The sequence below is a fragment of the Alexandromys fortis genome, unplaced genomic scaffold (assembly GCF_014885135.2).
Source record: "Alexandromys fortis isolate MF-2015 unplaced genomic scaffold, M_Fortis_MF-2015_v1.1 scaffold_154, whole genome shotgun sequence".
Taxonomy (NCBI): domain Eukaryota; kingdom Metazoa; phylum Chordata; class Mammalia; order Rodentia; family Cricetidae; genus Alexandromys; species Alexandromys fortis.
In genome coordinates, this window is record NW_026068040.1 from 709,366 (window position 1) to 732,455 (window position 23,090).

A 23,090-nucleotide genomic window follows, 5' to 3' on the forward strand; every position below is an offset into this window, starting at 1 on the left:
GGCAGAGCACCTGGCTCTTGTGTGGCCGCTGAAAAGCCTGCTCTTTCTCTGGCCTTAGATGAACCACGACATAATTAACTTGTCCTCTTTGAAGGACGGTTAGACCGCGCCTTACCGTATGCGTTACTCTTCTCAGTGCTGTAAGCCGTCCACTCTCTACTGCCCACACCTCTTTGTTGTCAACAGAAGCAACTTAAAGGAGAAAGGATTTTACAAGGGATGCACAGTTCACTAAGGGATGTAGTCTATCACGGCGGGAAGACGTGGCAGTGGAAACATGAGGCAGCTGCTCACATTTTGTTCACATGCAGGAAGCAAAGAGAAATGAATGCTGATGACCATACCTCGCCCCCCGACTCCTCCCTGCTTTCCTGACATTCCAGCTATGGGCTGCTGCTTGTCACCCTTTCTCTGGAAACACTTTCAGAGATACAGGTGCACTTCCGAGGTGGTTCCCCACCCAGTAAACAAAGTAACCATCATACCTGTCTTTTATTATCAGTAACAAGAAGAAGAACTGATTCATCAAAAGGATTGTCAAATTGTTCTCATCTGGGGTTATAGTAACTCTGCTTGTAGGAGAAACAGAGTCACAGGGGAATGCGGGAAGCAGGTATGGTACACTGGTCCCATCCATTGCGAGCGGCTGTGAGAGGCTCCTAAGAGAAGAGAGAAGCATGACATAAAATCTGTTTTAAGAGGAACTGCTTTCTGGCCTCATCTCCTGCCAACTTCAGTCTGAGACCTTTGGAAATAAGAAGGATCAAAACAAAGCAACAGCTGTTTAAGATGCTTCACCATTCTCTTACTAGGGGGAAAGAAAGAAAAGAGAGGTCGTCTATCCATAGCCAGACTGAACAGCTTAAACAGTAGCTTTGTCTCGTGGAGACTTAGTACCAGCTAATGTAGTTGTAGCCGGCAGTAACAGTGTAGTGCTTCTATAGATGTGTGGCTATTGGAGAGGCCATGCTGCTGGGTGTACTGTGTACAGCTCTAAGTCCCCGTGAGGCAGTGCCTGTTGAGTCCTGAAAAACATGCGTGGAATTTTGGAAGCCACCCCACTCTTGTGTTTTTTTTTTTTTTGTAGTGGCAAAGATGGCAAGAGTTGGTCACACAGACTGCACTATTCATTCGCAGAATCCACACTTCTTCTATTCTACATATTTGATTCATTTCTGGGGCATTGATATTTGCTTAATGGTGTACAATAAAAAAAATTCTTCTTGAGTCCTTGTAATACACCTCTAGCAGACTTGGCCTCAAGTCATTTTTCCCATCGGCCCTTTGGTTTTCCTGCCTTTGGTTCCCTGCCCGGCAGAGCTTTAGCAGGATCCTCATTGTCCTTGTTTAAGCAGACAGGCCGGGTTCTTTCAGTTCTGTGTGCTGACTTCCTCCTGGCATTGTGTGGTGACAAAGCTTTGTGTGCAACCAGAGCGGGGTCTTCCCCACCCTGTAGTCTGGGCGCTTTCCTGCAGGGGAGTCAGGGGTTTTGTTTCCACTGGGCCTCGCTCGTGCTGTTCCTAACTACACGGCTGAGGTTTGTCGTCACCAGTTAACATTAGTGAAAGGCCTCCGGGATGCTGGCTGCTCAGGGACTTATTTAATATGCTCTTTGTTTTGTACAGCAGGTGGCCTTTTCAAATGAATTTTTAAGTGTCTCAGGGATGATGAAGATGAACGAAGACATCAATTAGAGATCAGAAAGGCAAGTCCACAGGAAATACTTAAAGGAGAGCACGAAGGGTTCATGTGATCACCCCAACATTTAAAAGAGGTGTTTTTTTTTTTGTTCTTTCAGTTAACAAATGACAAAAGTAACAGGTATATTCCTTATTCCTGGAAGAACCCTGGCATCCTTCTAGCCAGACTTCTGCCTTGATCATCTGGTTCCCTTGCAGTTTTCAAGGGCAAGTCTGAAATGCCCCCCCCCCATCTTTTCTAATCATTCCAATCCCAGGGAATGACTTCTCTGCTTCAAACTTTTTATTCATGCTTCCTATTTGGAAAGTGAACCTGGGACACATTATACTATTATTGAATAAATCTATGTGTATCTTTCCCTGGCATCCCCGAACAATTTCTTTCTTGACTTTTAGAGTGAGCAATTTAAAGAATATTTAGGATGATAGGCAAAATAACCTATTTAAGTCAGAAGGTCATTCATTCATTCATTCATTCATTCATTCATTCATATTCAGGGTTTCTCTGTGTAGCCTTGGCCGGACTGGAAACGTAGACCAACCAGGCCGGCCCGTACTCAGAGTTCACCCTGTCACACCTTTAATTACAGCACCCCCAAGGCCGAGGCAGGAAGATCTCTGTGAGTTTGAAGCCAGCCTAGTCTATAGATAGAATTTTATTTTTAAAAATGGATGAAAGAAAAAACAAGGCTGAAGGACTAGTAGTTGCGATTCACAAACATAATGCCCCCCCCTTAAGGCCTGATATGAATTTTTTTTCCCCCCTTGGGAGAAGACCATCGAAAGACGGCAGTGCTGGTTTCGTGGTCTTAATAAGATTTATCTGAATCTGCCTACATCGTGTGCAGTTTTGGACCTATCCTTTTTGATCTGAGGCTAGCTAGTGTAACGCGGCTGTTGCTAGGAACTGGTTTTCAGCCAGGTCCTCCTGGACAATTTCCTTTCAGGAAAAAGAAACTGTGGGTTCTGTCGTGCATTCTGGAACGCCAGGCGCGCGTTCACGGTCTGTGATGCCAGACGCCTGGAACCAGCGAGGTGGTGGAATTCGGCAGGCACAGGGCAGGCACAGGGCAGGCACCCACCCCAGTCGTCGAGCAGTGAGAGCACAGGGCCCGCAGCCTCCTCCAGGACCCAGCCCCCTGCGGGCCCCGCCCACCGCAGTTCCCGCATCCTCATTGGCTGGTCCTCCGCCCGCCATTCCTTCTCCCGCAGCAGGCCGGGGTGTGGGGCGGCGCCCTTGCGAGCGCTGGTTGGTCTAATCGTAATGACGGTAAGGGCTGCCATTGGTCTGTAGGCTCCCAAACGGGCCGAGCAAACCGGAGTGGGGGGGGGGGCGGCGAGGAGTGCGTCGTCTGGGACGCTGGCTCCGGGATCTTGCTAGGAAACCGGTGTTGTCGCCCCGCCCCTCGTGGCTTTAGGTCCCGTTAACTGTCGGCGGGGCTGGCGCCGCAGCGCAGGCCAGGGCGACATGCCGGTGCGCTTCAAGGTGAGCTCGGGGGCTCGGCATTTGGTGGCGGGGGTGCGCGCTTCGGCCTCACGGAGGCTCCTGGCTTGGAGTCTGTGCAGGGGCCGAGGATGCCCCGACCCGTGGTCCAGCGCGGAGGTGCGGGTGTGGGAGAGTTCTATGGGGTCCTCATGGGGTCATTCTGGGGGCGCCAGGAGCAGAGACGGAAGGAGGGCACTTGACAGTGAGACGAAAGGCTGCTTTCAGTGTAGGACACCCGTGGTCCCTCTGATGTTTGCATTCAGCACCCCCTTTCCAGCAAACCTTAAAGTGTGTGTGTGCATTCTAATTGGGAAACGGGCCCTCAGTGAGAAGAGAGCGTGGGTGGGTATGCAGCTTGCCTCGTTGTACGTTTGTTTTAGGGGTTGCTAACATTTCCAGGTAGCTGTCTGTCTGGCACCCTTCCACGCAACAGGTGGCCATAGTGTTCCAGAAATCCCCACTAATTCTTCAGGGCTTGTTGGCGGAGTGGGAGGGGAGACTTGTTTTTCTGCAGTTGTCTTTTATTAAAAGGAATTAGGTGGAATCCATAATATTATGCACTTGGTGGGAATTTAGCATACATCTCTAGTGATGATGAGCTCACACTTTGGGATTAGAGAACCAGCTAAGGGCAGCCTCTCTGAGCGGCAGACTCCTGCTCCCATCTGCCTCGGGGTGGTTGTGAGGATTAAAGGGCTACTTAGCCATGGCTGGGTAAATATTAGCCATTATTAAGGAGCTTGTCTGGGTCTAATGATCATTCTTAGGCGGTTCAACACTCTTTGGAGTTTGAGATTTTCTTTGTTTTTCCTTTTTGATGCTGGCTTTTAAAACACTGTTCATTACACGGTGCTCAAATTGTACTTTGCACTTGGCGTTGCAGGGGCTGAGTGAATACCAGAGAAACTTTCTGTGGAAGAAGTCATATTTGTCAGAGTCCTACAACCCCTCAGTGGGGCGGAAGTACTCAGGGGCCGGACTTAGATCGGATCAGTTAGGTAAGTGGAGCAAACCAGTAGCTGTTATAACCTGAATAAACCTTGGGTTTTGTTTACAAAACAATTAAGATCCACTTGTCTTGACTGACTCATTCATGTAGTTGGCAAATATTTATTGATGCTCTACTGTGACCCCAAACTCCTTTATGTACAGAAAAAGAAGAAACTCAGTAACTAAGGCATTTCAGGTTGTATATAAAATAGCACGATAGCAAACAGGTTGTAGAGTAGAGATGAAGGGAATACACTTGAGGTTTGCCGTCCTTTAAAAAGGTACTTCTGGGGGTGTTTGGACTTGAGCCAGAAAATTGAGAGGGGTAAGCATGGGGAGGAAGACTCCCATAGTTTTGAGGAGCAGAAGCATAGGTAGAGCAGCTTACCCAGGTTCAGGTAGCATCAGAGCCATGACTTGCACTCGTCTGTTTTGGCCAGTGCTCATGAGTTCAGAGCTGTGTTCTTATCGATAAGCTTCTTCTCCAGACCTGAGGGAATTTGAGCCCTGGGTCAGGGATTCTGAGAGCTGCTCTGTCTCTCACTGGAGTACAACATCTCTGAGCGCAGCCCTCTTATCTCCTGTTTGTCAGTGGAAACACAGGGCTTTGGGACTCTTGGCTTCCTATTAGAATACTTTTTATTATGCTTGTATGTGTGCAGGTACACGTATGTGCATATACCCGCAGAGGCCAGAGGACCATCCTGGGTATCATTCCTCAGGAAGATCACCTACTTCATTTTGAGACAGGGTCTCTCATTGGCCTAGAGCTCACCAATTAGATTAGCTTTACTGGCCTGTGAGCCCCAAGGGTCCACATCTGTCTCCACTTGCCAGTGCTCAAGTAAGAACATGCCACCACATGTGGCTGTTTTTACATGGGTCAAACTCAGGTTCTCATGCTGAGGAGGCAATGTCAGCCCTAAAACTCATTTTCAAATTGATGAATCAATCTGAATTTGAATATACAATAACTATAACCTTGAGCAAGTCAAGCCTTGCCAAATGGGCCTTAGGAAGCCACATTGTACATGGTTGTTGGGTAGGGCCAAAGGAGGCATTGCTTGGTGAGGGCTTTATGTACATAGATCAGTACTTATTGTCCTATAGGTGGTGTGTGACAGTGACTGATGGGTAAGCCCTCAAATGTGAGCATCTGAAGCCAGGGGAAGGCATGACTTACAATGAGGGCTCCAAGCCTTGAAGACAGTAAAATAGGGGATGTGTTTAAATTAGGTTTGGAGAACAGAAGGAAGTGTGGATAACTCCTTAGGGCTCCTTGCAGTGTAAAGATTCTTAGTCCAGGGCCTGACTTCAGAGCCTGGTTCTCAGGCAGCACACTGGAAAACTTCTCTGCTCCTGTGTTTTGTACTTTGCAGGGTTTGTCAGATCAAGAATGCAAACTAGGGCTGGATAGATGGCTCAGAGGTTAAGAGCACTGGCAGCCCTTCCAGAGGTCCTGAGTTCAATTCCCAGCAACCACATGGTGGCTCACAACCATCTGTAATGATATCTAGCGCCCTCTTCTGGTAATCAGGAATACATGTAGGCAGAACACCATAATAAATAATAAAATTAAAATAAAAGAATAATAAAAAATTAAAAAAAGAATGCAAACTAAACTGGTCTTCAAGTCTAACCGTCTTCACTGAAGGCCAGAGGGTCTGATGGGACACTGGACGATTGGTTAACTTGATCCATTGCCTTTTAGTATTTTAGCTGCAATCAGCAGCATTCAGGGGACCAGTGATGAGAAGAGACCATGCGAGTGAAGCCGCCTCGGAGCGGGGTACATTTTGAAGGAAGTAATGGTTTAGGGGAGGGAGGCTCATAAGAATTTTAGGTAAGCACAAAGAACTGCACAAGGATTCCAGGCTACTCAGAAATGGAAGTAGGAGGCCACCAAGGAGCCATGGGCTTACCTAGGACTGTGGTCTCTTCTCTCCATACAGTGCAAACCAGGGGCGTTTGTTTGCTGGAGCTGGGAAGACAGAGGGCAGCTGATGAGAGACTGGTCCTCTTTGCTTGTCACTAAAACCCTCCCCTCTGTTGCAGCAGAAGTCTAAAGCAGTGGTCTTCCATTTTTGTTTTGATTTATTTTCATACTTCCTATAATAATTAGAGGGCCTGGAAGAAATGGCTCTGAGGTTTCGAGCACCGCTGCTCCTGCAGAGGACCCAGGTTTAGTCTCTGGCACCTGTGTGGCAGCTCACAACTATCTTGCCCTGGAGGGCACCAATTATGCATGCACTATACATACACACAGGCAAAATACTCAGGTATGTCCAATAAGAATTTAAAAAAAAAAAGATTTAGAGGGCAACAGAGTGTAGTTCAGTGGCAGAGCTCATGCCTAACCTTGGGATTGGTCCCTACTGGTCCCCCAAAGTTAGGAAGATCTTGTTAACCTTCCTCCCATTATAAAACTGATCTTTAATTTTCCCAAGCTCTTCAATTGCTCCCAAGGATGTGACTGTGCTTTAGAGCTGCCAGCTCGGCTCAGTTCAGTTTGTAGAAAATATAATTTGCAAAGCCACCCTCATTGGCAAACTGACTTACCAAATCGAGCAATTTCCTATGCGAAGAGCTAACTGTGTGCTGTGGTTCAAGGTTACGGTGCAAACGTGCGTGGCTTCCCATGCCATCTCCACACTTGAACTGTGGGGCGGCCTGGAAAGCATGGAATCAGCTGCAGCTCCTTCGTTGTTTCTAGCCTTTGCTTTTCTGTGAGACAGTGTTCCTTAGCGGGCGGGCCTTGTGCTCTCTTGTCCCTTTGTCTCCCTAGCCCTAGGTTCCTGGAATATGTTGCGGTGACCACAGGTCACGTCGGGCTGCTGGAGATGTGTTCCCGTGTCCTATAGAGTGAAAGTGGGACCACGGTAGGCTGCAGCGGATAGAAACAGATGGCACACACGAAATTCGGGATCTAGAAAATGCCCCTTTCTGATCACCCCACCCCCTCCTCCAGATGTTTGTGTCTGTACGGTGACATCATCTAGACTAGGGAGCCTGTGAACATGGGGCCCTTGCTTCAGTGCAGAGCCGCTCAGAGAGAGGCTTGGGAAGGTTGGGTTTACCTCACGCCAGCTTTCCTGCCGCCTTCCCTTCCCTTCTGCTCTGGTCTTACTCTTCTTAGGTGGAGCAGCTTTTCTATTTAAAGAAGGTCCCGGCCCTAACTAGGGCATTAGCTCAGTGCTGCAGACTCCACCTTCCTCAGTAGAGGCTGAGGTCCGGTTTGGTCTGTGTGCCTGCTGGACAGTGATGTGGAGAAACTGTGTCTTAGCTCTTGTTAAAGGGTCACTCTTGAATTCTCAGGAAATCAAGGCAAAGGAGAACCAGGATCTCATCCTGCTCATCTTGGTCTATTGTGCACAGGAGAAGCTTTGTGAAAGTTCTGGATCTCATAGACCAGAGCTTATTGTTCTAAGTAGCACAGGAAAGTAACCAGAAACGGAGGCAGCATTCCTGACCTGCCAGGTCTCTCACCTTGTGATGCCCGTGGCTTGTGCCAGGAGATTTCGGACATTGTGACCTCAGTGTTCAATTTTAATACTACTTTAAGGCAGAATAAATATTTGATGTTGAAAACTTTACCTAGTTAGTTTTTTAAAGTCCTGTAATCTGGAGGACTGTGTGTGTGTGTGTGTGTGTGTGTGTGTGTGTGTGTGTGTGTGTGTGACGGGGCATGTGTGGAAGTCACACAACAGCTTGTGGGAATAGGTTGTCCTTTATACCTGGGGATTGAACTCAGGTTGTCAAGCTTGGTGGCAGGTGCCCTCTTGCTCTCTCTCAATTTTAAGCTTTGTCTCTCTCCTTGCAGGTTTTATTAAAAGCGCTTCCCAACTGTGAGCTTTGGTAGTAGCCACTTTTATGTGCTATGTTTTGTAGGGATCACGAAAGAGCCAAGTTTTATTTCAAAAAGGAGGGTTCCTTACCATGATACTCAGATTACAAAATCCCTGGAGTGGAACGGAGCCATCACAGAGGATGCTATGGTTGTCCCACCTGAGCCCCAGACCCTCCCAACACAAAATCCACAGGAGACAGAGCCAAAGGAAGATGCTAACCAAGAAAGAGCTCTCTCGTTAGAGGCTTCCAGGGTTCCCAAGAGAACTCGATCTCATTCTGCAGACTCCAGAGCTGAAGGGGCTTCAGATGCTGTGGAAAAGCACCAGGATGTAACAAGAAACCACGTCCTGGATCCCAAAGAAGCAGAGTTGGAACCTTCTACCAAACCTCCTGCAGAGTGTGTAGATCCCAGGGTAGGAATGTCCATTATATTTCCTTAGTAAAGTGTGACAGATTTTATTGGTTTCATCATCATTTATTACTACTACATTGTGTATTTGAAATTTTTTTTTTGATATTTTCTTGTGTCTCTGGCCTAGATGCACCAGGCTGATGAAAGTTACTAAGAATGGCTCTATTCTTAACACTTGCTATTGTGTACTATGTACTGGTTGTACTAAGACATTGCCTTCCCGAGATGAACTCCAGAGAGACTGGCACCAGAGTCCTGAGGGATGAGGTCAAATTGAGGCATAAGGGGAGCAGGCTGTTTCTTTGGCTGGGGCGCTCAGCTGACTTCTGCCTACCCTCGTTTCTCTTTCTTACTGTGACCAGCAAGGGAACAAACAGCATCTCAGTTGACAGGAGGGAGAGGAAGGAGCCTTCTGGCCTGCTCTCCAAGTGCTCTGATGTCACAGCTGGCCTGTAGCAGGCACATAAGTGGAGGCTGCAGAGGTGTGTGTGGGAATCTCACTGCCTCCCACAGTCAGTTCTGTTGCTCTTGCCCGAATTTATTACTTCAGCCACTGATCGGAACCCAGGAACCATTTGGGAGTGCTGGAGGAGCTTCTGTGACTTGTTAAGAAAGCCAGGGGATGTGGGGGGACTGTGGAAGGTGATGTGTGAGCTTGGTGGGCAAAGGGAAGGGTGGCTGCAGAAATTGGGGATAGGGCAAGGGGCTGTGATTTTTTTATGATACTAGAGTTGTGAATGATTAGACGGAAGGAACTAAGCAACGCTGTTTTTTAGATGTATAATACTCCTTGACACTATTATTAAGAAAGGAATTTTAAATATTTTGACAGTTAAATGTGATTAGAAGTTAAAAGTTTGCTATACTGTGTACATGTAGTTGGCAGTACTATAAGGAACACTTAAAACTTAAGGGGATAAATTTCATGTTCCATGCTTTATAGCACACTTTAAAAAGGAACAGATTTTAATAGCTTTGCCTGGGTTTTCTTCTCCCCAACAGTTGGATAGGCGTCTTCGTAAGAAAGCTGGATTGGCTGTTGTTCCATCGTACAATGCCTTGAGAAATTCTGAATACCAGAGGCAGTTTGTGTGGAAGACCCGTAAAGAGACTGCGCCTGTGTTTCCAGCCAGTCAGGTAGTGGAGCAGCTGTGATACGTTTCTGGACATGCTTGCCTGGTTTGGTAATGCAGACACATGTGGAGCTAAGAGCTGGGAGGAAGTTGGGACTGACCTAGGCCTGGGTCTAGGTTCTGGAAGACAGAGTGAGGGTTTTGCTGGACAATTGCTTTCCCTTATGATTTTTATAATAATATTCAGGCCTGTGCTGCTGATGGTCGCTGTGGCCTGACCCGCTAAGCAGGAGGCAGAACAGCGAGAACACCGGGGGTGGCAAGTGTTCCCACACCAAAAGGGCTTTTTAGGTCATTTACCTTTTAAATCATTAAATTAGGTATATTCTAAACTGTTGTTTATTTGACTAATGTTTTTGTATGATATGTATTTTTTAAGAAAGATAGCTGTTTTGGGTAGTGAATAAATGCAAAGTACATTGACAGTAGCCCTTGGTATGATTGTTCCCTTGAATCAGCTGAATGATGACAGGAATCGAGTTTAGCTGTATTTGTTTGTCGTTACATTTAGATTCTTAGATTTCATTATATTCCGCAATTTTAGTATTTTCTTACCTTGCTAATAAACATTCTGTTAGTTGCTGCTGTCTTCTGGAAAGTTCTTAGCCTCTGAATTCTTACTTATGTTTCTCACTTTCAGCCCCCTGACATGGCAGCTTCATCTTTTCCCTGATCTTTGTGTTTTTCTTTATAAGTCTGTGCGCCCTTCCACACCCTCCATTCATTCTGCCTGGATTTCAGTGCTCATTGCCCGCTCTGTACCCGAGCACGGAGAGGGCGGTAGTTGCAGCATGGCTTAACCTCTGTGATTTTACACTGGCACCTGCACACCTCTGGCCATATAACCCGTGGCAGCCTTGTTTACTTGTTATATGTTTTAGGATCCTGTGAGGTGTAACACAAAGTGTTGTTCTCTTTTTAGGACCTAATAAATAAGACCACCATTTCTTCTTGCTTAGATCGTAAGTGTCCCTAAAAAATACCCATGACTTGAAAATGGAGTTTTGTTTTTGTAGAGCATTTGACCTATAGCTAGAGCTGACTGAAATCCAAGATCTCTTCACAAATTTTACGTGCCACTGAAAGCATTTTGCAGAAATGATTTTTCCATAGGATCAGAAGGACAACGTGAGACAAACCGCAGTGGTGTCTCATCAGTGATCCAATTGCTTTCATTAGCGAGGCTGTCAAAGGGTTTCTTTGGAAGCAAATGCTCTTTGTAAGTTCACAGCTTTGAGGCCTGGTGGAGCTCGCTGGTAGCTTTCAGGGCTCCGCTAAAGGAGCTGCCTGCTTTTAATCAGGTGCCTTATCTTAATAAGGTCGTCATGTTAATATTGAAGAGAGTTGGAATAGTTTTGGCTGAAAAGCCCTGAGGTTGTGTTGTACTGAGATGTGTTTGGATTGGGTCTACGTAAAGAAGTGCTCTTCAGTGTTGCAAAGCCATAGTGGTGTGAGTCCTACCTGGCCTCCTGTGATTTCATTGTCATTGGAGGTAATACACTAGTGCATGGAAACCGTATTGAGTATTATGGATGAAAGAAAATGTTTAAATGAGAAATACAGTGATTGTTGGATGTTCTCTCTTTGGCCTTAATGAAAATGCTAAATCTAAGCACACAAAGGGCAAGGAAAAAAAAATCCCAGATTGAACAAATCAGGCACCATTGTATGTTGTTTCAGTAAAAGTGAAATTCTTTTCTTTTAATTGATTTTATTGAGCTCTACATCTGCTCTCCTCCCTGCCTCTTTCCTCCCCTTCAACCCTCTCCCATGATCCCCATGCTCACAATTTACTCAGGAGATCTTGTCTTTTTCTACTTCCCATGTAGATTAGATCCATGTATGTCTCTCTTAGGGTCCTCATTGTTGTCCAGGATCTCTGGGATTGTGGTTCGTAGGCTGGTTTTCTTTGTTTTCTGTTTAAAAACCACTTATGAGTGAGTACCTATGTTAATTGTCTTTCTGAGTCTGGGTTACCTCACTCAATATGATGTTTTCTAGCTCCATCCATTTGCTTGCAAATTTCAAGATACTGGTTTTTTTTTTTTTTTTTTTTTTTTTTTTTTTTTTTNTGCTGTGTAGTACTCCATTGTGTAAATATATCACATTTTTCTTATTCATTTTTTTTGGTCAAGGGACATTTAGGTTGTTTCCAGGTTCTGGCTATGACAAACAAAGCTGCTATGAACATAGTTGAGCACATGGCCTTGTGGCATGATTGAGCATTCTTTGGATATATACCCAAAAGTGGTATTGCTGGGTCTTGAGGAAGGTTGTTTCCTAATTTTTTTGAGAAATCACCACACTGACATCCAAAGGGGCTGTACCAGCTTGCATTCCCACCAGTGTAAAAAGGGAAATTCTGACAAGGAGAAACATAATCTGTAGAGCTGACAACAGTTACTTTAATAAAGCTCGTGTCTGTTCATATTATAATGTAGTTCGTTATCTCACTGGTGGGAGGAAGCGGGGAACTCTGGGAAGAGAAAATCAGATAAGGAGTGTGGTTTATTTTTGCTTAAGTAATATTTTGATCATAATTTGACTATTCAAAACATAGTAATAAGTGTAGAAATTTGACCTTTGGCTACTAATGACACATGTGAAATGAAATTGCATCATATACAATTTTGCCTTTTTGTGTATTATAAATAATTCAACTTTTTATGAGTTTTTAAGAGCAATTAAACACCTAAGTTCTGTGTCACTTAATAACTAACCAAAAACTGAACTAATTTTTTTTTTATCTGTTTTAAGGTTTTCCGTAATAAAAGCCAAATTGTTCCACAATTCAAAGGGAACACAGTCGTCCATGAGACTGAGTACAGGCGGAATTTCAAGGGTTTGTCTCCAGTGAAGGAACCAAAGCTAAGGGAGGGTTTGAAAGGGAACAGTGGCCTTAAGACGTTGTCTCCAGAGAAGAAGGTATCTGCCAGCTCCTCACAGTCTCTGCTCCACTGAATTCCCTGCCATCTGCTAGCATTAACTCATTTGTTTGTTAAATGCCAGATGTTCTTGACCTCTCACGGACCCAGGTCCTGTGTGTGTGCTGAGATGCAGCTGCAGACTCAGCAAGGCTCAGCAGCGCTTAGGCTGCTGGGAGAAAGATACATAGGTAACTAAAACTGATAGAGCATGGCCATACTTAGCAGTGCCACAGGTAAGTCTTCTGTGTCTAATGTCACATGATTGGCCTTGCAGAGAGCTCCAGGGCAGCCGGAGTGATGGAAAGGTGTATTTCAGGGTAGTGCCCATTAAACATAGCCCATATCTAGTTAGTATAATTCATATCACTTACTTCAGTGAATTTACATTCACTGGGTTTGTGTGTGAACTTACAGGTATTCTAAGTTATGGTGGCATCAGGATAAAATCATTGCAGATTATAGGAAAATGAAATATAGAATATTGTTTTCAGTCTCCTGTAGTAATGTTACCTGCGACTTTGTGGTTTTTAAAAATAGAAAGTATATGACTGAAAGTAAAAGTATATACCTGTGTATGTGTGCATGGATGCAAATGCTCACACACATGTACATGCACACATGTACTCACCATGCATGTGCATGCACACACATGTGTGTGCACACAGCACACACTTATACTTTCTTTTCATGACATTCCTGGGGATGGAAAGTTATTCTATTAAGCACTGTGGTAACTTAATTAGCAAAACTTTAATAACTATAACACTGGAATGTAAATTTAAGGATTAATTCAAAATCTCTGTTCAGTATGGAGTAGCATCGTTGGCTTAATATTTAGATGCCATTGGTTAGTCTTTAAATTACAAAAACAAAACAACAAAACCCTAGTCAGGGGTCTAAACTCATTGGTTTCAAACTTGTTGACTTTTCTTGTTTTCTTTAGTAGCTAAAACATCTAAAAGCAAAAATGTATTTGGATTTGCAAGCCTACCTTTGTAACATCTGGTGTTTTTACTTTAATGTATGACATCTCTAAGCATAAATGCTGAAATATTTCCATTTCAATATAACAAGGCAGACGAGCCTTTAGAATTAGAAGTAGAGATGGCATCAGAAGACACAGACCAGCCTAAAAGGAAGCTTTCTTCGTGGAGACACCAAAGGCTTGGGTATGTGTTTGATAAGGCGACAGTCATTTTTGGGTGGTCAGCACGCTGAAATACTTACTTCCGTCTGTCTTTCTTAGCAAGGTGAATTCTGAATATAGAGCCAAATATCTGAGCCCAGCTCAGTATTTATATAAAGCTGGAGCTTGGACACGCATGAAGGAGAACGTGCCAAACCAGGTGAGCCTACCCACCGACAGTAACAGCATGCCAGATTCCACCCTCTTAATTGTAGGTAGTAACTGACAGTGTGGTCAATTATTATCAAAGTCATTTTTTTATCATCAACTATGTGATAGTTTTAATCAGTTCAGCTTACATTGTTGATTTGTTTCTCATGACATTCAGACCTCCAGTCTCTCAACTGAAGGTCATTGTCCAATCAATGAGGTATGTGATAGAAAGGCTGCCGACAGTTTGTGCCATTGCTGCAAGAAGGGAAGCGTGGGTGCAGCCTGAGCTCATTCAGTTTCAAGTGGGGTGCCATGACATAGGGGAGGAACTGGGGACCTAAATAGGCCAGAGGAAAGGGCAGTTATTTCCCAGTACAGAGAGCTGGGGCTTCAAGGACAAATAGCAGAACGTTTAAATAATTAGTATCTTAAAACTGCATCCTGACAGTTTTTGACCTTTTCCATGTACATAAGCTAAATTTAAACATTTTTGGTTAGATTATATAATAACAGACATTCTTCCCCATCCACCTTTCCAAAGACGATGCATCGGATGGAAAATGCGTTTGTTTAGCTCAGGGCTGAAGACCATGGCTGCAATTGTGTATCAGTCTCCGGGGGCAGCTGGGGGCAGCTGTTGGCCCTGTTGAGCTGTTGCCCTTCCCAGATGAATGTCCTGCCATTCCTGCCTCAGCATTCTGTTTCAGGAGGTTTCTGGATCTATTGCAGCCACTCTGAGTATTGTCTGCCTGAGCCTAGTTCAGGCCACACGGGACAGAAGAGTCGGGCAGCTCCCATTTCATCTGGGCCAGTTGTCTGTTCACTCTGCTGAAATCAAATAGAACACCTGAGCATCCAAAGCAGGAAAGGATGGAAACCCCCAGCTCTTGTATGGCTTCTTAGTATTCTAGGTCTTAGCACAGAGAATATCTGGGAAAGTGGGCAGGGCAGGAGAAATTGGGGAGCACAGAGCAGTGGCTGCTGAGGGCTTGTGGACAGGGCCTGAGGCCATGAGAAAGTCTTGTGTTAGGAAGATTCCTGGCTAGTGTGTGGCTCCTTTAAGTTGGTATTTAGTCCTTAACTCTAAATGTTCAGTGGATTGAGAGGGCTGTAGAGATGTTGAGGTCAAGTGAAATTCCTTATATTGCCCCAATGGAGGAGAATGCTGTGCTATAATTTAAGGTCTCTTTTCTTGGTTTTACCTAATATGATATCTTGATGCTGTAACCTTTTGTGAGTTGTATTACTGGAAGTTATAGGTATATAAATTAGGAGTGAAGTTTGTATTAACCTCTTTTATCAAAAAACTAACAGAATAACAATTCTCTATGGAATCAGTGATTGGTTTTTATTAACCAGGTTCCAGACATTTATAATACTGGGCTGTATTTTGCTAAAAAGCTAGATTTTTTTTCTGGACTGTTATTTGTGGTACCTGACTATCAAGTACTCTTTATTTCCCTCCTTCCTGGCATGCTGTGGTATGTATCCTATGTATGTATGGTGTGTGCACTGTGCATACACGGCTGTGCTGTGGAAGCCAGAGCTCACTGATGGGCTAGACTGGCTGCCATTGAGCCCCAGCAGCTCTTTACTGACCGGTGTAGGCAAGGAGCCGCCAGCCACTGCAGCCTGCAGTCCTTACAGCTTCTGGCTCATAATCTTCTTATCTTTTCAAAATGCTGCTCTTTTAGAATCCATTTTTGCAAATTTACTGGGTGTTCTATCCTAAGTCTCATATGCTTATTCATGGACTGTCGGTGTGTTTGGTTTAGATGTGGTTGTCTGTTCCATACCTGTGTAGTACTACCATTGCACTGATGTTTGATACCATTCTTAAAAGAACATTATATATTTTCTTTAATTAATGGAATCTGTTTTAAGTTAATTTGTTTTTGGAAAAGAGTATGACCTTGGATTCACAGCAGTCCTCCTGCCTCAGTGTCTCCCATGTAGGCAGCACAGGCATCTGTCACAATGGCTGGCTGGCAAGAAGTCTTTTTGACTAGTTATTGATGCGACTTTTGAGGACATTTAGGACTTTGATTTTAGATAAAGATTCACATTTGAGAGCTCCTGTAATTCAGCAGATGCTATAAGAACCATCTATAAGATTGGTCCTCATTTGGGGGCAAGATTTTTGAGAAAAAAATCAGTTTTTCTGAATTTGATTTTCTGCATGTAAATTTTAAATGATTTAGTTCAATTTGGGAAAAATTAATTTTGTCATGAAAATATTCTACTTACAGTGTTTAGATGGTGTGTGTGTGTGTGTGTGTATGTGTGTGTGTGTGTGTGTGTGTGTGTGTGTGTGTGTGTGTGTGTGTGTGTGTAGGCCAGAAAAGGGCATTGCATACCCTGGAACTGGAGTTCTAAGTGGTTATAAGCCACTTGATGTGGGTTCTGTACTGAACTCTAGTACTATGTAAGAGCAGCAAATGACTTAACTTCGGAGACATCTCTCTACCCACTGCTTAAAGTATTTATGTCCTGTCATTGAGCAGCATTGCTATATAGATTGTTTAGTTGGGAATAACTTATTCCTATTCTTTATAGTGGTCCCAGTCATTGGTCTTAGGGGTTATTTCTGGAGTCCACATTCAGTGTCCCCCTCATGCCCGTAGAACATCTTACTGTGAGAGATGCTGTGAGTGATGCTGGCCTCTTCGCCTTTCATCTTAGTTTAGGATTTAGACATTTAAATGTAAGACACTGACATTATTAGGAAGGATGGCAGATAAAGATTTGTGAAATAGAACTGAATGATTGTACCGGATTTCCATAAGTGTCTGCTCTCCATCCTTCTGAATAATTGGTATCCAAAGTGGCTCACTGTATGCAGAGGGCTCTTCATCCACCCTCTTAGGCATCCTTGTGAATAGGCTGCAGCCTCCTTGACTGCTCAGCTCTCAGGTCTGTGCTGATTGGAGTCCCCCTTGAACCCATCCTACAGTGTACACCTCACTTGTTTATTAGGGCGCAGACTGTGCCAGTGTTAGGGTGATCGTGTAGATGCAGGCCTGCGTCCTTGGTTACTGTGAACCCACTGACTCTGAGAGTTCTTGGCTCTGGCCACTTTCCCTCGGCTGCCCAGTCCACACTCTGGACAGCTGCAGAGTTCCTGTTTCGGCACTGCACGGCCCCTCCCTTCCGCAGGTTCACAGGTTCCTGGAGAGAGACTGTGAACACACAGGGGAGTGATCCTAAGGCTTGCGGGTGTTACATCTGATACATGGGCACGTCATAGCAGGTTTCCTGCTCACTCGGAATGCCCTGTGAGTTGCTCAGCACATTTAAACCAGACGACTTAGTTCTGCCGTTGGTGTACAAACCGCTAATGCTGATTCACCTTGAAGTAGGAGTTGATATATATATAGTTTATTTTTGGTGGTGAAGAAAAGTAGGATTTTAGCTTCTTCCTCAGGATATTGTCAAGTTCTCCTGCATAAGAGCGGTCTGCTGGGGTCGTGTGGTCCCTTGTGCTATAACAGGTACTCTCTCTGTGATGGCTCTTCCCCTAGACATGCAGTGATCTTCCTGTTACCAGCTGTCTTCTGAGGAGCCATGGGGAGTTTCCCCAATGGCTTTTGTATCACAGATTTCATTGTTTGCTTTCCTCTTTTGTCTTTAAGTGAAGCAAGCAGTTCTAGCACCCAATCCTGCAGCAGTACAAGCGTCTCAACTGTTATGGTAGAAAGTGAACAAATTTTAGGGCTGGAGAGAAGGCTCAGCAGGGGAAGGACTTGCTGCCAGCCCTGACAGCCTAAATTTGGTTCTGGGGTTCCACATGGTAGAGAGAGCTGAATCCCTAAGGTCAGTTGTCCTCTGACCACACACACACACACACACACACACACACACACACACACACACAGACGCTCACACGCATGCACACATGCTCACACGCATGCCCGCATGCACACACTACTAACTAAAGAATGAGGCAGTGATGATAGTGACATAATCAGTTTTTCTTCCCCTGAAGGTTAAAAGATGACACTGTTAACAGTCATACCTAAAATAAATTGTCAAGGGATAAAGAATTTTATAGAAATATGGGAATTTTGTGCTTAAAATTACAGAATTATTAGTGGCAATAAAAATTGTTAAATGTAATAAACAAGATTTTTAAAGCTGGATTTTAACGATTTAGCTTTCTGTGTTGTGGTTTCTACACAGTTTATTCGCATTTAGAGAAGCCAGCAGGTGGCAGTATGGTGTGTGGGATAAAAGGCTTTCCAGTGGGCAGTTAGGGTTCTTTTCATAGGAAAGTAACTTATTTGCAGGTTAGGGAATGCGAAGTATTCATCATAATTTTTAAAAAATAATCTCGCTACTTATGAATATACAACCATTATTTGGTAGGGATTTTTACTCAAATATATATTTAATTAGTGCTTTTTTTTTTAAGTTGAGATTTTGCTGACTCCAAGGAAAACTGAGTGGTTTGGAGAGGGAACCTCAGAACTTTGAGTGGATCTTCTGTCACAGGAGCAGCTGCATAGAAAGCTGGGGGAGTAGCCAGGCGGGGAGTTATGACATGTCAGCACTCTTCCAGAGGTGGGGAGCTAGGGACAGCCATCAGTTACCCGTTACAGCACCGTCACAGCTAGAGATGGGGAGCTAGGGACAGCACCATCACAGCCAGAGACTAGGGACAGCCGTCAGTTACCCGTTACAGCACCATCACAGCCGGAGATGGGGAGCTAGGGACAGCCATCAGTTACGAGGCAGCATTGAGATGTCTTGGTTACTGAATTAAATGTTACTAAGAATACAAGAAATAGTGATTGGCAAGTTTATATATATTTAGAAGTACGAATAATAAGGTACAGCATCTCACTGACCTCCATTAATACTTATTTATGGCGTAACCTGTCATTAAATGTGTTTCTGTATTCCTCCCCTAGGGTTCTCTGAATGCCATGTGGTATGCAGAGGTTGGTTGCTTTTGAGTTCTTAAAAACTATAATAATGCATAGAATACTTGTACAATTTCATTTGCAATAAAAAGTATGTTTCAGTATTTTTTGTAGCTGCCACAAATGTCTCCTTCCTGCTAGTCTGAAGTAAAGTAACTGCATTGTGCTTTAATCTAATTGTCTTAATCTCTGCTTCAATGCATAGTCTGAGGAGTTCTGTGGCTTTATTCTTGCCTTCCTTTCTCAGTGGCTCTGATATGTGCTTGCTGACATCTGTAAGAGCGTTGACAGTAACAGGCGGCATCTGCACTCTTTGGTATAGGTTAAGGAACTCCGGGAAAAGGCTGAGTCTTACAGGAAGCGAGTTCAGGGAACACATTTTTCTCGGGACCATCTGAACCAGATTCTGTCCAGTAGCAACTGCTGTTGGGATGTCTCCTCAACCACGAGCTCAGAAGGAAGCATTAGTAGCAACATCCGAGCACTGGATCTTGCCGGGTGAGGTGTTCTTTGTGGGTGGTGGGAAGAGTGTGTTGTAGCTTATGTACATCGTAGAATGACCCAGGGAAAATGACCTGCTACCCACGGTCTGCCTTCCAGTCAAATGCATGTCTATTGTTTAAAACTTATTCTCTATTATACTTGCTCTTTATGTTTCTGTATAAATAGTACATTATTATGGAATGCTGAACTTCTGTGACAAGTACAGATTTAGAATGATTATAGGTTAGATGTAAAAGGACTTTAAGAAGTTAAAAAAATGCAACCATAAAACTCATGAGAGTATAAGCTAGTGGTATATATGCATTATCATTCATGAATACATATCTGTGACTAATATGTATTATTATATATACATGGCCTCTGTAGAGAATTCTCTGCTGTTTTGAATTTTAAAGTGAACGTACTTTAACTGTAAGAGAAATTATACATTAATTTGTAGCAAATAAGACGGTTTTAATTTAGAGCATACTAGTGTAGACCCATATACTAAATTCATCTATAAATTTCCTTATGTGACCCTGCTTTAAAAGTTCACAAAAGGCTGGATGGTGGTAGTTGCATGCCATTAATCCCAGCAATTGGGTGGCAGAGATAGGTGGGTCTCAGTGAGTTCGAGGTCAGCCTGGTCTACAGGGTGAGTTTCTGGATAGCCAGGACTATCCAGAGAAACCCTGTCTCAAAAAACAACAAAACAAAAACAAAAGTTCACAAAAATATTGTCTTTAATAATGTTTTAGAAAAATTAATATATAATTTACATGTACATGGATATGAATTTAGTCACAACAAATTAGTCTAGTTGGGGTGTTAGTCTTTTTCATGGTGAGGGTAAATAATGCCTTTGTCACCAGAAGTGCAGGCATACATGTGTGAGGGTAGGCAGACGTAACTTCCACTTATTATATTCAACAATAACTTCAGTACCCAGACAAGGCCTTGTTGTGGAAAACAAGTGAAGGAAGGTTATGAACTCACTAGACAGTATAAACCGAAACACTTGAACGCACACTAAGGTTTAATGAACTCACTAGACCAGTATAAACTGAAACACTTGAACACACACTTACAGTGAAACTTTCTTTGTTGTGCAGCAATCTTACAGGCCACAAGACTCCCCAGAAACATCCTTCTCCCAAACTAGAAGAAAGAAAAGTTGTCTTGGGAGAGCAGTCCCCCAAAAATACCACTGGGAAGCTGGCCATGCCAGAGGCGGCCACCCTGCCCGTCAGGAGGAAGCTGGCTTGGGATGTGGAGAGCCCCAACGAAGACACGCAGGAGCAGCCCACGGGAGACGGGGAGGAGGAAAGGGGGAGAGACAAGCAGATCTATGTGGGCGAGCCCGAGAAACTGGACAAGTCTAACGCACATAGAGTGAAAGAAGGGTAAGACCCAAACTTTTCAACGTAGCGAACATTCTAGCACATGACTAATGTGTGTTTGCTTCGTTACAAGGTGTAGGGCTTTGCCCCTGCAGCTGTATGACTAATAAAGAGCAGGGTTTGCTTTGACGCAGTGAAGTCGGCACTGCCACGTGGTGTGTGCTGTGCGGTGGCTCCGGCTGGTGCTCATGGAGCACGGACGCAGTGGGGCTCCTTCCGGAGGACACAGATATTCTCAGTGACACTCTGGTGGGGAGGACTTACCAGATTTGTAATGTGTCTGGAAGGATGGCTTCGTCGATCAAACTGGTGTTTACTAATTTCTGATGGTTCTGTAAAGAAGGGGAGGCTACTGGTTTGTAGTGTTTTAAAGTGGTTTCTAAAAACCACTAATAACAGAGGTCGTATGTGTAGACCGCTTGGCGGCCCTCTTGGCTCTTGCTAATGGTCCGTCTTGGCTGTAGTCAAACCCTTTGTTCACTCCTGGGTATTGCAGGAGTGTGGAACTTGGTGCTGACTAAAGGGAAGATGACTTAGCCATGGATTGCTGACTTACAGTGATCGCCCCTCCTTTCTAGTACTCGTCCCTTTAAGTACAAATGGATTAGGAATTTTTAAAAAGGTTGTATTTAGGGCAGGGGATTCCCTGAATACTTGAGGCTGGCTTGGAACTCATGACTCTCCATGCCCTCCTCCTAACACTGGGATTGTAGAAGACGTCTCTTAGACAGTTGATGCTTTATTACTATCTACATAACTGATGACGTAGTTTTATCGTAGTTTTCTGGAAGAGAGGCTTCCTAATAGATTGTTTCACCTTTTAGGTCGGAGTCATCTTCTGTTTCCTCAGGAAAGGGGGGAAGGCTTCCCACTCCGAAACTGAGAGAACTGGGCATGCAGAGGACCCACCATGACCTCACGACTCCGGCTGTTGGTAATGGTCCCTCCTGGTACCCCCAGCTGTTTAGCCCCAAAGAAAATCACACATAGGTCTCTATAAATTATAAGCTGATTGGCCCATTAGCTCTAGCCTCTCGCTGGCTAACTCTCACATCTTGATTAACCCATTTTTTTGATCTATGTTAGCCATGTGGCTCAGTACCTTTTTTTAGTGAGGCAGATCATATCCTGCTGCTTCAGTGGTCCGGGTAGGAGTGGGAGGAATCAACTTCCTCCTTCCCAGAATTTTTCTGTTTTCATTACATCATTTTTATTTTTTGTTTGGTTTTTTCCGTCTATATTTTTTTGTCTGGCCAATCAGTGTTTATTTATAACATGATTGACAGAATACAGACAGTTTTCCCACACCAATAGTCTGCCTGTTTAGAATGTAGCTTAGTGTGATTGACACTTGGTTTCTGCGGGTTTTCCAGGTGGGGCGGTCTTAGTGTCGCCATCTAAAGGGAAGCCTTCAGCCCCAGAGCAGAGGAAGAGAGCGCCCTCCCATGATGGCGTAGACACTCCGAAGAGGGACCTTCCTAAGGTAGACACTTGTGTTTCAGGGAAAGCCTCTCTTCTTGGGTTCACATGGTCTCTTGTAATAGGTGACATCTGGACTGAGACCTCAGAAAATCCCGCCTGCTGAATGTAGAAATATTACTGTTAACCTTTTGGTAGGGCAAGGCAAAGGCACTGGGGTTTATCAACTGATGTATTTGTCTTGACATTGTATTGCTCTCACATATTATTAGTACTGACTCATGGGAAGGAAGGAGGAAAGTGCGATCTGTTGTCTGGTAGTTGTGTTCCGATCATGTTTCAGGCACTGCTGAGCTCTGGAGATAAAAACTAGACAGAAGTCCCAGGGCTCAGTGAGGTTACTATCCAGTGGAGGGCGGGGCCACAGTCACGAGAGTGAATGTAAAACACATGGGTAGGCGGCAGTGATTTGAGAGGAACAGGCAGGGGAATGAGTAGGAGGTGGTCCAGCAGGTCCTTCCCGAGAGGGAGGTGTTGAAGCAGAATCTGAGGAAGGAAGACTGACCCTGAGCATGGCTGAGACGACGTCACAGACAACAGAAATGAAGTCTGCGGTGAGAGGACACCTAGTCCATTGAGTTCTTGTCACCTGGAGCAGAGAATAGCCTGGATTATGCTTCCTGAGATAGAAAGCTGTGCCAAGTTGTGTAGGACTTTGTAGGTCATAGGAAAGGCATCCATGTTGTTTTCAGTGACATAGCGTTGGGTGGAAGAGGAGGGGCGTGCTCTCCGTTCCAGAGAGGATGGACACAGGGACTGGGCACACGTGAGAAGCAGCCCGTCTCCAGACTCAGGAAGACACGATGGTGACTGGAGTGTGGTGAAGACCAGTCTGGATGCGCCCTGAAGATGTCTGCCAAGAGTCGCCAAAAGCTGGGATACGGCATTGGAGGAAGAGAAGAATCAGGATGACCGGGGAATGCTTGGCCTGAGCAAGAGGATCGGAGTTGCTTTTTAAACTGAGATAGGA

The 23,090-nt window shown here is 44.6% G+C and overlaps 1 protein-coding gene across 2 annotated transcripts in view; it reads left to right on the plus strand.

Annotated features, from left to right (window-relative positions):
- Positions 1 to 3,040: 3,040 nt before the first annotated feature.
- Mdm1 (Mdm1 nuclear protein) overlaps positions 3,041 to 23,090 on the plus strand; it is a 29,475-nt gene continuing 9,425 nt past the window's right edge. Inside the window, exons 1-12 of one of the 2 annotated variants that reach the window (XM_050165479.1) lie at positions 3,041 to 3,186; positions 4,070 to 4,184; positions 8,065 to 8,438; positions 9,440 to 9,574; positions 12,328 to 12,495; positions 13,572 to 13,666; positions 13,744 to 13,843; positions 18,747 to 18,776; positions 19,081 to 19,256; positions 20,354 to 20,644; positions 21,466 to 21,575; positions 22,015 to 22,124. In XM_050165479.1, the coding sequence (XP_050021436.1) occupies positions 3,169 to 3,186; positions 4,070 to 4,184; positions 8,065 to 8,438; positions 9,440 to 9,574; positions 12,328 to 12,495; positions 13,572 to 13,666; positions 13,744 to 13,843; positions 18,747 to 18,776; positions 19,081 to 19,256; positions 20,354 to 20,644; positions 21,466 to 21,575; positions 22,015 to 22,124 (1,722 nt within the window). In that variant the 5' untranslated portion in view covers positions 3,041 to 3,168. The remainder of the gene's footprint in view (positions 3,187 to 4,069; positions 4,185 to 8,064; positions 8,439 to 9,439; positions 9,575 to 12,327; positions 12,496 to 13,571; positions 13,667 to 13,743; positions 13,844 to 18,746; positions 18,777 to 19,080; positions 19,257 to 20,353; positions 20,645 to 21,465; positions 21,576 to 22,014; positions 22,125 to 23,090) is intronic. The other variant, XM_050165480.1, reaches the window with a different exon arrangement.